At 50.3% G+C, this 13,386-nt stretch overlaps 1 protein-coding gene across 1 annotated transcript in view; it reads left to right on the top strand.

Moving 5' to 3' along the window:
* The window catches only part of GTF3C2 (general transcription factor IIIC subunit 2), a 108,147-nt gene that overhangs the window by 35,519 nt on the left and 59,242 nt on the right, over positions 1-13,386 (top strand). The window contains 4 exon segments of the mRNA XM_083178975.1: positions 10,458-10,556; positions 10,637-10,864; positions 12,689-12,800; positions 12,895-13,012. Coding sequence (XP_083035101.1) covers positions 10,458-10,556; positions 10,637-10,864; positions 12,689-12,800; positions 12,895-13,012 — 557 coding nt within the window.

The raw sequence follows: 13,386 nt of genomic DNA, 5'->3' as shown, positions 1-13,386 counted from the left end.
AGTACAGGAGAGAGACTGTAACACACACACTATGTACATGTCTGATAGTACAGGAGAGACGCTGTAACACACACACACTATGTACATGTCTAATAGTACAGGAGAGACGCTGTAACACACACACACTATGTACATGTCTGATAGTACAGGAGAGACGCTGTAACACACACACACACACACACTATGTACATGTCTGATAGTACAGGAGAGACACTAACACACACACACACACTATGTACATGTCTGATAGTACAGGAGAGACGCTGTAACACACACACACTATGTACATGTCTGATAGTACAGGAGAGACTGTAACACACACACACTATGTACATGTCTGATAGTACAGGAGAGAGACTGTAACACACACACACTATGTACATGTCTGATAGTACAGGAGGGACACTGTAACACACACACTATGTACATGTCTGATAGTACAGGAGAGACACTGTAACACACACACACACACACACACACACACTATGTACATGTCTGATAGTACAGGAGAGAGACTGTAACACACACACACACACACACTATGTACATGTCTGATAGTACAGGAGAGAGACTGTAACACACACACGCACTATGTACATGTCTGATAGTACAGGAGAGAGACTGTAACACACACACACTATGTACATGTCTGATAGTACAGGAGAGATGCTGTAACACACACACTATGTACATGTCTGATAGTACAGGAGAGACACTAACACACACACACTATGTACATGTCTGATAGTACAGGAGAGACGCTGTAACACACACACTATGTACATGTCTGATAGTACAGGAGAGAGACTGTAACACACACACACTATGTACATGTCTGATAATACAGGAGAGAGACTGTAACACACACACACTATGTACATGTCTGATAGTACAGGAGAGACGCTGTAACACACACACACTATGTACATGTCTGATAGTACAGGAGAGAGACTGTAACACACACACACTATGTACATGTCTGATAGTACAGGAGAGACACTAACACACACACACTATGTACATGTCTGATAGTACAGGAGAGACGCTGTAACACACACACTATGTACATGTCTGATAGTACAGGAGAGACACTAACACACACACACTATGTACATGTCTGATAGTACAGGAGAGACGCTGTAACACACACACTATGTACATGTCTGATAGTACAGGAGAGAGACTGTAACACACACACACTATGTACATGTCTGATAATACAGGAGAGAGACTGTAACACACACACACTATGTACATGTCTGATAGTACAGGAGAGACGCTGTAACACACACACGCACTATGTACATGTCTGATAGTACAGGAGAGACACTAACACACACACACTATGTACATGTCTGATAGTACAGGAGAGACACACACACACACACACACACACACACACTATGTACATGTCTGATAGTACAGGAGAGACACTAACACACACACACTATGTACATGTCTGATAGTACAGGAGAGACACACACACACACACACACACACACACACTATGTACATGTCTGATAATACAGGAGAGAGACTGTAACACACACACACACACTATGTACATGTCTGATAATACAGGAGAGAGACTGTAACACACACACGCACTATGTACATGTCTGATAGTACAGGAGAGACACACACACACACACACACACACACACACTATGTACATGTCTGATAGTACAGGAGAGACACTAACACACACACACTATGTACATGTCTGATAGTACAGGAGAGACACACACACACACACACTATGTACATGTCTGATAGTACAGGAGAGAGACTGTAACACACACACACTATGTACATGTCTGATAGTACAGGAGAGACACTGTAACACACACACACTATGTACATGTCTGATAGTACAGGAGAGACGCTGTAACACACACACTATGTACATGTCTGATAGTACAGGAGAGAGACTGTAACACACACACACTATGTACATGTCTGATAGTACAGGAGAGACACACACACACACACACACTATGTACATGTCTGATAATACAGGAGAGAGACTGTAACACACACACGCACTATGTACATGTCTGATAGTACAGGAGAGAGACTGTAACACACACACACTATGTACATGTCTGATAGTACAGGAGAGACGCTGTAACACACACACTATGTACATGTCTGATAGTACAGGAGAGAGACTGTAACACACACACACTATGTACATGTCTGATAATACAGGAGAGAGACTGTAACACACACACACTATGTACATGTCTGATAGTACAGGAGAGAGACTGTAACACACACACACTATGTACATGTCTGATAGTACAGGAGAGACGCTGTAACACACACACGCACTATGTACATGTCTGATAGTACAGGAGAGACACTAACACACACACACTATGTACATGTCTGATAGTACAGGAGAGAGACTGTAACACACACACACTATGTACATGTCTGATAGTACAGGAGAGACGCTGTAACACACACACACTATGTACATGTCTGATAGTACAGGAGAGACGCTGTAACACACACACACTATGTACATGTCTGATAGTACAGGAGAGATGCTGTAACACACACACACACTATGTACATGTCTGATAGTACAGGAGAGATGCTGTAACACACACACACACTATGTACATGTCTGATAGTACAGGAGAGACACTAACACACACACACTATGTACATGTCTGATAGTACAGGAGAGATGCTGTAACACACACACACACTATGTACATGTCTGATAGTACAGGAGAGAGACTGTAACACACACACACTATGTACATGTCTGATAGTACAGGAGAGATGCTGTAACACACGCACACTATGTACATGTCTGATAGTACAGGAGAGAGACTGTAACACACACACACTATGTACATGTCTAATAGTACAGGAGAGACGCTGTAACACACACACACTATGTACATGTCTGATAGTACAGGAGAGACGCTGTAACACACACACACACACTATGTACATGTCTGATAGTACAGGAGAGATGCTGTATAACCCACACACTATGTACATGTCTGATAGTACAGGAGAGAGACTGTAACACACACACACTATGTACATGTCTGATAGTACAGGAGAGACACACACACACACACACACACACACACTATGTACATGTCTGATAGTACAGGAGAGAGACTGTAACACACACACACACTATGTACATGTCTGATAGTACAGGAGAGACACACACACACACACACACACACACACTATGTACATGTCTGATAATACAGGAGAGAGACTGTAACACACACACACACTATGTACATGTCTGATAATACAGGAGAGAGACTGTAACACACACACGCACTATGTACATGTCTGATAGTACAGGAGAGAGACTGTAACACACACGCACTATGTACATGTCTGATAGTACAGGAGAGAGACTGTAACACACACACACTATGTACATGTCTGATAGTACAGGAGAGAGACTGTAACACACACACACTATGTACATGTCTGATAGTACAGGAGAGACACACACACACACACACACACACACACACTATGTACATGTCTGATAGTACAGGAGAGAGACTGTAACACACACACACACACACACTATGTACATGTCTGATAATACAGGAGAGAGACTGTAACACACACACGCACTATGTACATGTCTGATAGTACAGGAGAGAGACTGTAACACACACACACTATGTACATGTCTGATAGTACAGGAGAGACACTGTAACACACACACACTATGTACATGTCTGATAGTACAGGAGAGATGCTGTAACACACACACTATGTACATGTCTGATAGTACAGGAGAGAGACTGTAACACACACACTATGTACATGTCTGATAGTACAGGAGAGACTGTAACACACACACACTATGTACATGTCTGATAGTACAGGAGAGAGACTGTAACACACACACACTATGTACATGTCTGATAGTACAGGAGAGACGCTGTAACACACACACGCACTATGTACATGTCTGATAGTACAGGAGAGACACTAACACACACACACTATGTACATGTCTGATAGTACAGGAGAGATGCTGTAACACACGCACGCACACACACTATGTACACGTCTGATAGTACAGGAGAGACGCTGTACACATATACACACACACATATATACACACACACACTATGTACATGTCTGATAGTACAGGAGAGATGCTGTAACACACACACATATACTATGTACATGTCTGATAATACAGGAGATACACTGTAACACACACACACACACTATGTACATGTCTGATAATACAGGAGAGAGACTGTAACGCACACACACACACACTATACTATGTACATGTCTGATAGTACAGGAGAGACGCTGTACACATATACACACACACATATATATACACACACACACACACTATGTACATGTCTGATAGCACAGGAGAGACGCTGTAACACACACATATACACACACACATATATATACACACACACACTATGTACATGTCTGATAATACAGGAGAGACACTGTAACACACACACACACACACGCACTACGTACATGTCTGATAGTACAGGGGAGACGCTGTAACACACACACACGCACTACGTACATGTCTGATAGTACAGGGGAGACGCTGTAACACACACACACGCACTACGTACATGTCTGATAGTACAGGGGAGACGCTGTAACACACACACACTATGAACATGTCTGATAGTGCAGGAGAGACGCTGTAACACACACACACACACACACTATGTACATGTCAAATAATACAGGAGAGACACTGTAACACACACACACACACACTATGTACATGTCTGATAATACAGGAGAGACGCTGTAACACACACACACTATGTACATGTCTGATAATACAGGAGAGACGCTGTAACACACACACACACACACTATGTACATGTCTGATAATACAGGAGAGACGCTGTAACACACACACACACACTCACACTATGTACATGTCTGATAGTACAGGAGAGATGCTGTAACACACGCACACACACACACACACACTATGTACATGTCTGATAGTACAGGAGAGACACTGTAACACACACACTATGTACATGTCTGATAGTACAGGAGAGACGCTGTAACACACACACACACACACACACACACTCTTCTCATGCTCTGTGCACGGCGCTGTGTCTATGTCTGTACAGTGCAATACAAGCTCCGGCAAATGCACAGTGACAACTGTAATGTACAGATCAGGGGAGCGAGTGGAAAAACCGCAATACTTGCAATCCGTAAATAAAATAAGTGTATTCAGACACAAAGTAATTGTGTAAACCATCGGCCTATTGATCTATTGATGCCAGGCCTGTGTGTGTCCCGGTTCCCCTAGGCAAATCATTTCATACAGTAGTGTACTGTGATCCCAGCCAAAGCGACGTCATTCATACTGCAGCGTGATGAGACGCCTGTACCGCAGCGCCCATACACAAGTGTAACCGATGCGTTCGTTAGCTCCATACGCTCGATCCACGGCATCCTGTAGTACTGCGTTCTCTAACATACTTACAGTACTCCTGGTTCTATGGTGCCTTCCCCAGCCAGAGCGACGTCATTCATACTGCAGCGTGACGAGACGCCTGTACCGCAGCGCCCATGCACAAGTGTAACCGATGCGTTCGTTAGCTCCATACGCTCGATCCACAGCATCCTGTAGTACTGCGTTCTCTAACATACTTACAGTACTCCTGGTTCTATGGTGCCTTCCCCAGCCAGAGCCGCGTCATTCATACTGCAGCGTGATGAGACGCCTGTACCGCAGCGCCCATACACAAGTGTAACCGATGCGTTCGTTAGCTCCATACGCTCGATCCACAGCATCCTGTAGTACTGCGTTCTCTAACGTACTTACAGTACTCCTGGTTCTATGGTGCCTTCCCCAGCCAGAGCGACGTCATTCATACTGCAGCGTGATGAGACGCCTGTACCGCAGCGCCCATACACAAGTGTAACCGATGCGTTCGTTAGCTCCATACGCTCGATCCACGGCATACTGTAGTACTGCATTCTCTAACATACTTACAGTACTCCTGGTTCTATGGTGCCTTCCTCAGCCAGAGCCACGTCATTCATACAGCAGCGTGATGAGACGCCTGTACCGCAGCGCCCATACACAAGTGTAACCGATGCGTTCGTTAGCTCCATACGCTCGATCCACAGCATCCTGTAGTACTGCGTTCTCTAACATACTTACAGTACTCCTGGTTCTATGGTGCCTTCCCCAGCCAGAGCGACGTCATTCATACTGCAGCGTGATGAGACGCCTGTACCGCAGCGCCCATACACAAGTGTAACCGATGCGTTCGTTAGCTCCATACGCTCGATCCACAGCATCCTGTAGTACTGCGTTCTCTAACGTACTTACAGTACTCCTGGTTCTATGGTGCCTTCCCCAGCCAGAGCCACGTCATTCATACAGCAGCGTGATGAGACGCCTGTACCGCAGCGCCCATACACAAGTGTAACCGATGCGTTCGTTAGCTCCATACGCTCGATCCACGGCATACTGTAGTACTGCATTCTCTAACGTACTTACAGTACTCCTGGTTCTATGGTGCCTTTCCCAGCCAGAGCGACGTCATTCATACTGCAGCGTGATGAGACGCCTGTACCGCAGCGCCCATACACAAGTGTAACCGATGTGTTCGTTAGCTCCATACGCTCGATACACATCATCCTGTAGTACTGCGTTCTCTAACATACTTACAGTACTCCTAGTTCTATGGTGCCTTCCCCAGCCAGAGCGATGTCATTCATACTGCAGCGTGATGAGACGCCTGTACCGCAGCGCCCATACACAAGTGTAACCGATGCGTTCGTTAGCTCCATACGCTCGATCCACAGCATCCTGTAGTACTGCGTTCTCTAACGTACTTACAGTACTCCTGGTTCTATGGTGCCTTCCCCAGCCAGAGCGACGTCATTCATACTGCAGCGTGACGAGACGCCTGTACCGCAGCGCCCATACACAAGTGTAACCGATGCGTTCGTTAGCTCCATACGCTCGATACACATCATCCTGTAGTACTGCGTTCTCTAACGTACTTACAGTACTCCTGGTTCTATGGTGCCTTCCCCAGCCAGAGCGACGTCATTCATACTGCAGCGTGACGAGACGCCTGTACCGCAGCGCCCATACACAAGTGTAACCGATGCGTTCGTTAGCTCCATACGCTCGATACACATCATCCTGTAGTACTGCGTTCTCTAACATACTTACAGTACTCCTGGTTCTATGGTGCCTTCCCCAGCCAGAGCGACGTCATTCATACTGCAGCGTGATGAGACGCCTGTACCGCAGCGCCCATACACAAGTGTAACCGATGCGTTCGTTAGCTCCATACGCTCGATCCACAGCATCCTGTAGTACTGCGTTCTCTAACGTACTTACAGTACTCCTGGTTCTATGGTGCCTTCCCCAGCCAGAGCCACGTCATTCATACTGCAGCGTGATGAGACGCCTGTACCGCAGCGCCCATACACAAGTGTAACCGATGCGTTCGTTAGCTCCATACGCTCGATCCACAGCATCCTGTAGTACTGCGTTCTCTAACGTACTTACAGTACTCCTGGTTCTATGGTGCCTTCCCCAGCCAGAGCCACGTCATTCATACTGCAGCGTGATGAGACGCCTGTACCGCAGCGCCCATACACAAGTGTAACCGATGCGTTCGTTAGCTCCATACGCTCGATCCACAGCATCCTGTAGTACTGCGTTCTCTAACGTACTTACAGTACTCCTGGTTCTATGGTGCCTTTCCCAGCCAGAGCGACGTCATTCATACTGCAGCGTGACGAGACGCCTGTACCGCAGCGCCCATACACAAGTGTAACCGATGCGTTCGTTAGCTCCATACGCTCGATCCACAGCATCCTGTAGTACTGCGTTCTCTAACATACTTACAGTACTCCTGGTTCTATGGTGCCTTCCCCAGCCAGAGCCACGTCATTCATACTGCAGCGTGACGAGACGCCTGTACCGCAGCGCCCATACACAAGTGTAACCGATGCGTTCGTTAGCTCCATACGCTAGATCCACAGCATCCTGTAGTACTGCGTTCTCTAACATACTTACAGTACTCCTGGTTCTATGGTGCCTTCCCCAGCCAGAGCAACGTCATTCATACTGCAGCGTGATGAGACGCCTGTACCGCAGCGCCCATACACAAGTGTAACCGATGCGTTCGTTAGCTCCATACGCTCGATCCACAGCATCCTGTAGTACTGCGTTCTCTAACATACTTACAGTACTCCTGGTTCTATGGTGCCTTCCCCAGCCAGAGCAACGTCATTCATACTGCAGCGTGATGAGACGCCTGTACCGCAGCGCCCATACACAAGTGTAACCGATGCGTTCGTTAGCTCCATACGCTCGATCCACAGCATCCTGTAGTACTGCGTTCTCTAACGTACTTACAGTACTCCTGGTTCTATGGTGCCTTCCCCAGCCAGAGCGACGTCATTCATACTGCAGTGTGATGAGACGTCTGTACCGCAGCGCCCATACACAAGTGTAACCTATGCGTTCGTTAGCTCCATACGCTCGATCCACAGCATCCTGTAGTACTGCGTTCTCTAACATACTTACAGTACTCCTGGTTCTATAGTGCCTTCCCCAGCCAGAGCGACGTCATTCATACTGCAGCGTGATGTGACGCCTGTACCGCAGCGCCCATACACAAGTGTAACCGATGCGTTCGTTAGCTCCATACGCTCGATCCACAGCATCCTGTAGTACTGCGTTCTCTAACATACTTACAGTACTCCTGGTTCTATGGTGCCTTCCCCGGCCAGAGCCACGTCATTCATACTGCAGCGTGACGAGACGCCTGTACCGCAGCGCCCATACACAAGTGTAACCGATGCGTTCGTTAGCTCCATACGCTCGATCCACAGCATCCTGTAGTACTGCGTTCTCTAACGTACTTACAGTACTCCTGGTTCTATGGTGCCTTCCCCGGCCAGAGCGACGTCATTCATACTGCAGCGTGACGAGACGCCTGTACCGCAGCGCCCATACACAAGTGTAACCGATGCGTTCGTTAGCTCCATACGCTCGATCCACGGCATCCTGTAGTACTGCGTTCTCTAACGTACTTACAGTACTCCTGGTTCTATGGTGCCTTCCTCAGCCAGAGCGACGTCATTCATACTGCAGCGTGATGAGACGCCTGTACCGCAGCGCCCATACACAAGTGTAACCGATGCGTTCGTTAGCTCCATACGCTCGATCCACAGCATCCTGTAGTACTGCGTTCTCTAACGTACTTACAGTACTCCTGGTTCTATGGTGCCTTCCTCAGCCAGAGCCGCGTCATTCATACTGCAGCGTGACGAGACTCCTGTACCGCAGCGCCCATACACAAGTGTAACCGATGCGTTCGTTAGCTCCATACGCTCGATCCACAGCATCCTGTAGTACTGCGTTCTCTAACGTACTTACAGTACTCCTGGTTCTATGGTGCCTTCCCCAGCCAGAGCGACGTCATTCATACTGCAGTGTGATGAGACGTCTGTACCGCAGCGCCCATACACAAGTGTAACCTATGCCTTCGTTAGCTCCATACGCTCGATCCACGGCATCCTGTAGTACTGCGTTCTCTAACATACTTACAGTACTCCTGGTTCTATGGTGCCTTCCCCAGCCAGAGCGACGTCATTCATACTGCAGCGTGATGAGACGTCTGTACCGCAGCGCCCATACACAAGTGTAACCGATGCGTTCGTTAGCTCCATACGCTCGATCCACGGCATCCTGTAGTACTGCGTTCTCTAACATACTTACAGTACTCCTGGTTCTATGGTGCCTTCCCCAGCCAGAGCCGCATCATTCATACTGCAGCGTGATGAGACGCCTGTACCGCAGCGCCCATACACAAGTGTAACCAATGCGTTCGTTAGCTCCATACGCTCGATCCACAGCATCCTGTAGTACTGCGCTCTCTAACGTACTTACAGTACTCCTGGTTCTATGGTGCCTTCCCCAGCCAGTGCGACTTATTGTAAAGGTGATGGTGGCGCCATCTGTAGGAGAACCACACACACACACACCCCCTCTGCACAGTTAGTGTATTAGCAAGGACCCCCTGTACTAGGGGTGTGTGTGTGTGTGTGTGTGACGTCTGCTGCTTTCCTCTGCACAGTTAGTGTATTAGCAAGGACTAGGTGTGTGTGTGTGTGTGTGTGTGTGTGACGTCTGCTGCTTTCCTCTGCACAGTTAGTGTATTAGCAAGGACTAGGTGTGTGTGTGTGTGTGTGACGTGTGCTGCTTTCCTCTGCACAGTTAGTGTATTAGCAAGGACTCCCTGTACTAGGTGTGTGTATATGTATATATGTGTGTGTGTGTATGTATATGTATGTATATATATGTATGTATATATATATATATATATATATATATATATATATATATATATATATATATATATACGTGTGACGTGTGCTGCTTTCCTCTACAGGGAGGCTGACGTCTACCTTCCACTAGAGACCACCTCTCCTCCGTTCTCCGTCAGGAGAGAAGGGGTTCCGGGAGAGCAGGACCCCTGCGTGCTCAGTAGGTGCGCGTTGTCTGTGATGTCATGTCGCCGAGTATACATGGTGTAACCCATGGGTCTGCCACTGACTTCTGTCTCTCTAGGTTCCAGTCTCTACCCCCGCACCCTGAGCGCTGGGATGTCACCTTCTTTGTGGGGGGCCCCGTCTGGTCCCTGGAGTGGTGCCCCACCATGGGTGGTTCTGGGTCCTGCCAGTATGTGGCACTATATTGTCATCGTGGTATGGATGATCGGCACAGGCTGGATGTGACACACAACGGACCGGCCCTTCTGCAGGTGTGGAGCCTGGGGCCCATCGGTGTGGAGAATGGGTCAGTATCTATTGGGTTATACTGGTATGGTGGCCGGTCAGTGCCCTGGTGGGATATTCCCTGTGTCCATGCTGCCCACATGAGGAGGTGCCGTACAGTGCCAGTGTCCATACCGGTGCTCCCTGTATCAGATCCGCCTGCTGTAGTATTGTGGCGCTTGGCCTCCGGTCACTGCATTGCTGTAGTATTGTGGCGCTTGGCCCCCGGTCACTGCATTGCTGTAGTACTGGCCCCCAGTGACGGCACTGCTGTAATACTGGCCCCCGGTGACGGCTTTGCTGTAGTACTGGCCCCCGGTGACGGCTTTGCTGTAGTACTGGCCCCCGGTGACGGCACCGCTGTAGTACTGGCCTCCGGTGACGGCACCGCTGTAGTACTGGCCCCCGGTGACAGCACCGCTGTAGTATTGTGGCGTCTGGCCCCCGGTCACTGCATTGCTGTAGTATTGTGGCTCCTGGCCCCCGGTCACTGCATTGCTGTAGTACTGGCCCCCGGTGACGGCACCGCTGTAGTATTGTGGCTCCTGGCCCCCGGTGACGGCACCGCTGTAGTATTGTGGCGCCTGGCCCCCGGTCACTGCATTGCTGTAGTATTGTGGCGCTTGGCCCCCGGTCACTGCATTGCTGTAGTACTGGCCCCCAGTGACGCCACTGCTGTAGTGCTGGCCCCCCGGTGACGGCACCGCTGTAGTACTGGCCCCCAGTGACGGCACTGCTGTAGTGCTGGCCCCCCGGTGACGGCACCGCTGTAGTACTGGCCCCCGGTGACGGCACCGCTGTAGTACTGGCCCCCGGTGACGGCACCGCTGTAGTACTGGCCCCCGGTGACGGCACCGCTGTAGTACTGGCCCCCGGTGACGGCACCGCTGTAGTACTGGCCCCCGGGTGACGGCACCGCTGTAGTATTGGCCCCCGGTGACGGCACCGCTGTAGTATTGGCCCCCGGGGACGGCACCGCTGTAGTATTGGCCCCCGGGTGACGGCACCGCTGTAGTACTGGCCCCCGGGTGACGGCACCGCTGTAGTATTGGCCCCCGGGTGACGGCACCGCTGTAGTATTGGCCCCCGGTGACGGCACCGCTGTAGTATTGGCCCCCGGGGACGGCACCGCTGTAGTATTGGCCCCCGGGGACGGCACCGCTGTAGTATTGGCCCCCGGGGACGGCACCGCTGTAGTATTGGCCCCCGGTGACGGCACCGCTGTAGTATTGGCCCCCGGGTGACGGCACCGCTGTAGTATTGGCCCCCGGGTGACGGCACCGCTGTAGTATTGGCCCCCGGGTGACGGCACCGCTGTAGTATTGGCCCCCGGGTGACGGCACCGCTGTAGTATTGGCCCTCGGGTGACGGCACCGCTGTAGTATTGGCCCCCGGGTGACGGCACCGCTGTAGTATTGGCCCCCGGGTGACGGCACCGCTGTAGTATTGGCCCCCGGGTGACGGCACCGCTGTAGTATTGGCCCCCGGGTGACGGCACCGCTGTAGTATTGTCCCCCGGGTGACGGCACCGCTGTAGTATTGGCCCCCGGGTGACGGCACCGCTTTTGGCCCCCAGTCATACTGTGCACGCGGGTGGGTGCGGGGTCCACAGACAGACAGTACTGTGCACGCAGGTGGGTGGGGGGGTCACAGACAGACAGTACTGTGCGCGCGGGTGGGTGCGGGGGTCACAGACAGACAGTACTGTGCACGCGGGTGGGTGCGGGGGTCACAGACAGACAGTACTGTGCACGCAGGTGGGTGGGGGGGGGGTCCACAGACAGACAGTACTGTGCGCGCGGGTGGGTACGGAGGATATAACTATACATATCCCTTTTTCCTCTAGTGCTACGTCTGGGGCTTCGTTCTCCTACGGGCTGGCGGTGGATGAAGGCTGCATATGGGACCTAAAGTTCTGTCCCAGTGGTGGTTGGGAGCTTCCCAGTACCCCCAGGAAGGTAATACCTATTAGACCCTTGCTGATTGGTCAGTACCCTCCTGCTCTGGTTCTATGTCAGATATGTAAGAATAAATCACTTTATCTGCCCGCAGACCTCGGAGATGACGAGACTTGGTCTCCTGGCAGCCGCCTTCTCTAGCGGCCATGTTGAGATTTACAGTCTACCTCACCCGGATTCCCTTTACTCACACCGAAAATCACAGGTAAAAGGTAGGAAACAACTGACCCATCTTCAGCCTGTTATAGCTCTGGTGAGGCGGGGGACCAGCCTGTTATAGCTCTGGTGAGGCGGGAGATCAGCCTGTTATAGCTCTGGTGAGTGAGGCGGGGGATCAGCCTGTTATAGCTCTGGTGAGGCGGGGGACCAGCCTGTTATAGCTCTGGTGAGGCGGGGGACCAGCCTGTTATAGCTCTGGTGAGGCGGGGGATCAGCCTGTTATAGCTCTGGTGAGTGAGGCGGGGGACCAGCCTGTTATAGCTCTGGTGAGGCGGGGGATCAGCCTGTTATAGCTCTGGTGAGGCGGGGGATCAGCCTGTTATAGCTCTGGTGAGGAGGGGGACCAGCCTGTTATAGCTCTGTTGAG

Source organism: Crinia signifera, chromosome 3 (assembly GCF_055691185.1).
Source record: "Crinia signifera chromosome 3, ASM5569118v1, whole genome shotgun sequence".
NCBI classification, from domain to species: Eukaryota; Metazoa; Chordata; class Amphibia; order Anura; family Myobatrachidae; genus Crinia; species Crinia signifera.
This window is presented reverse-complemented; position numbering and strand designations above follow the sequence as displayed.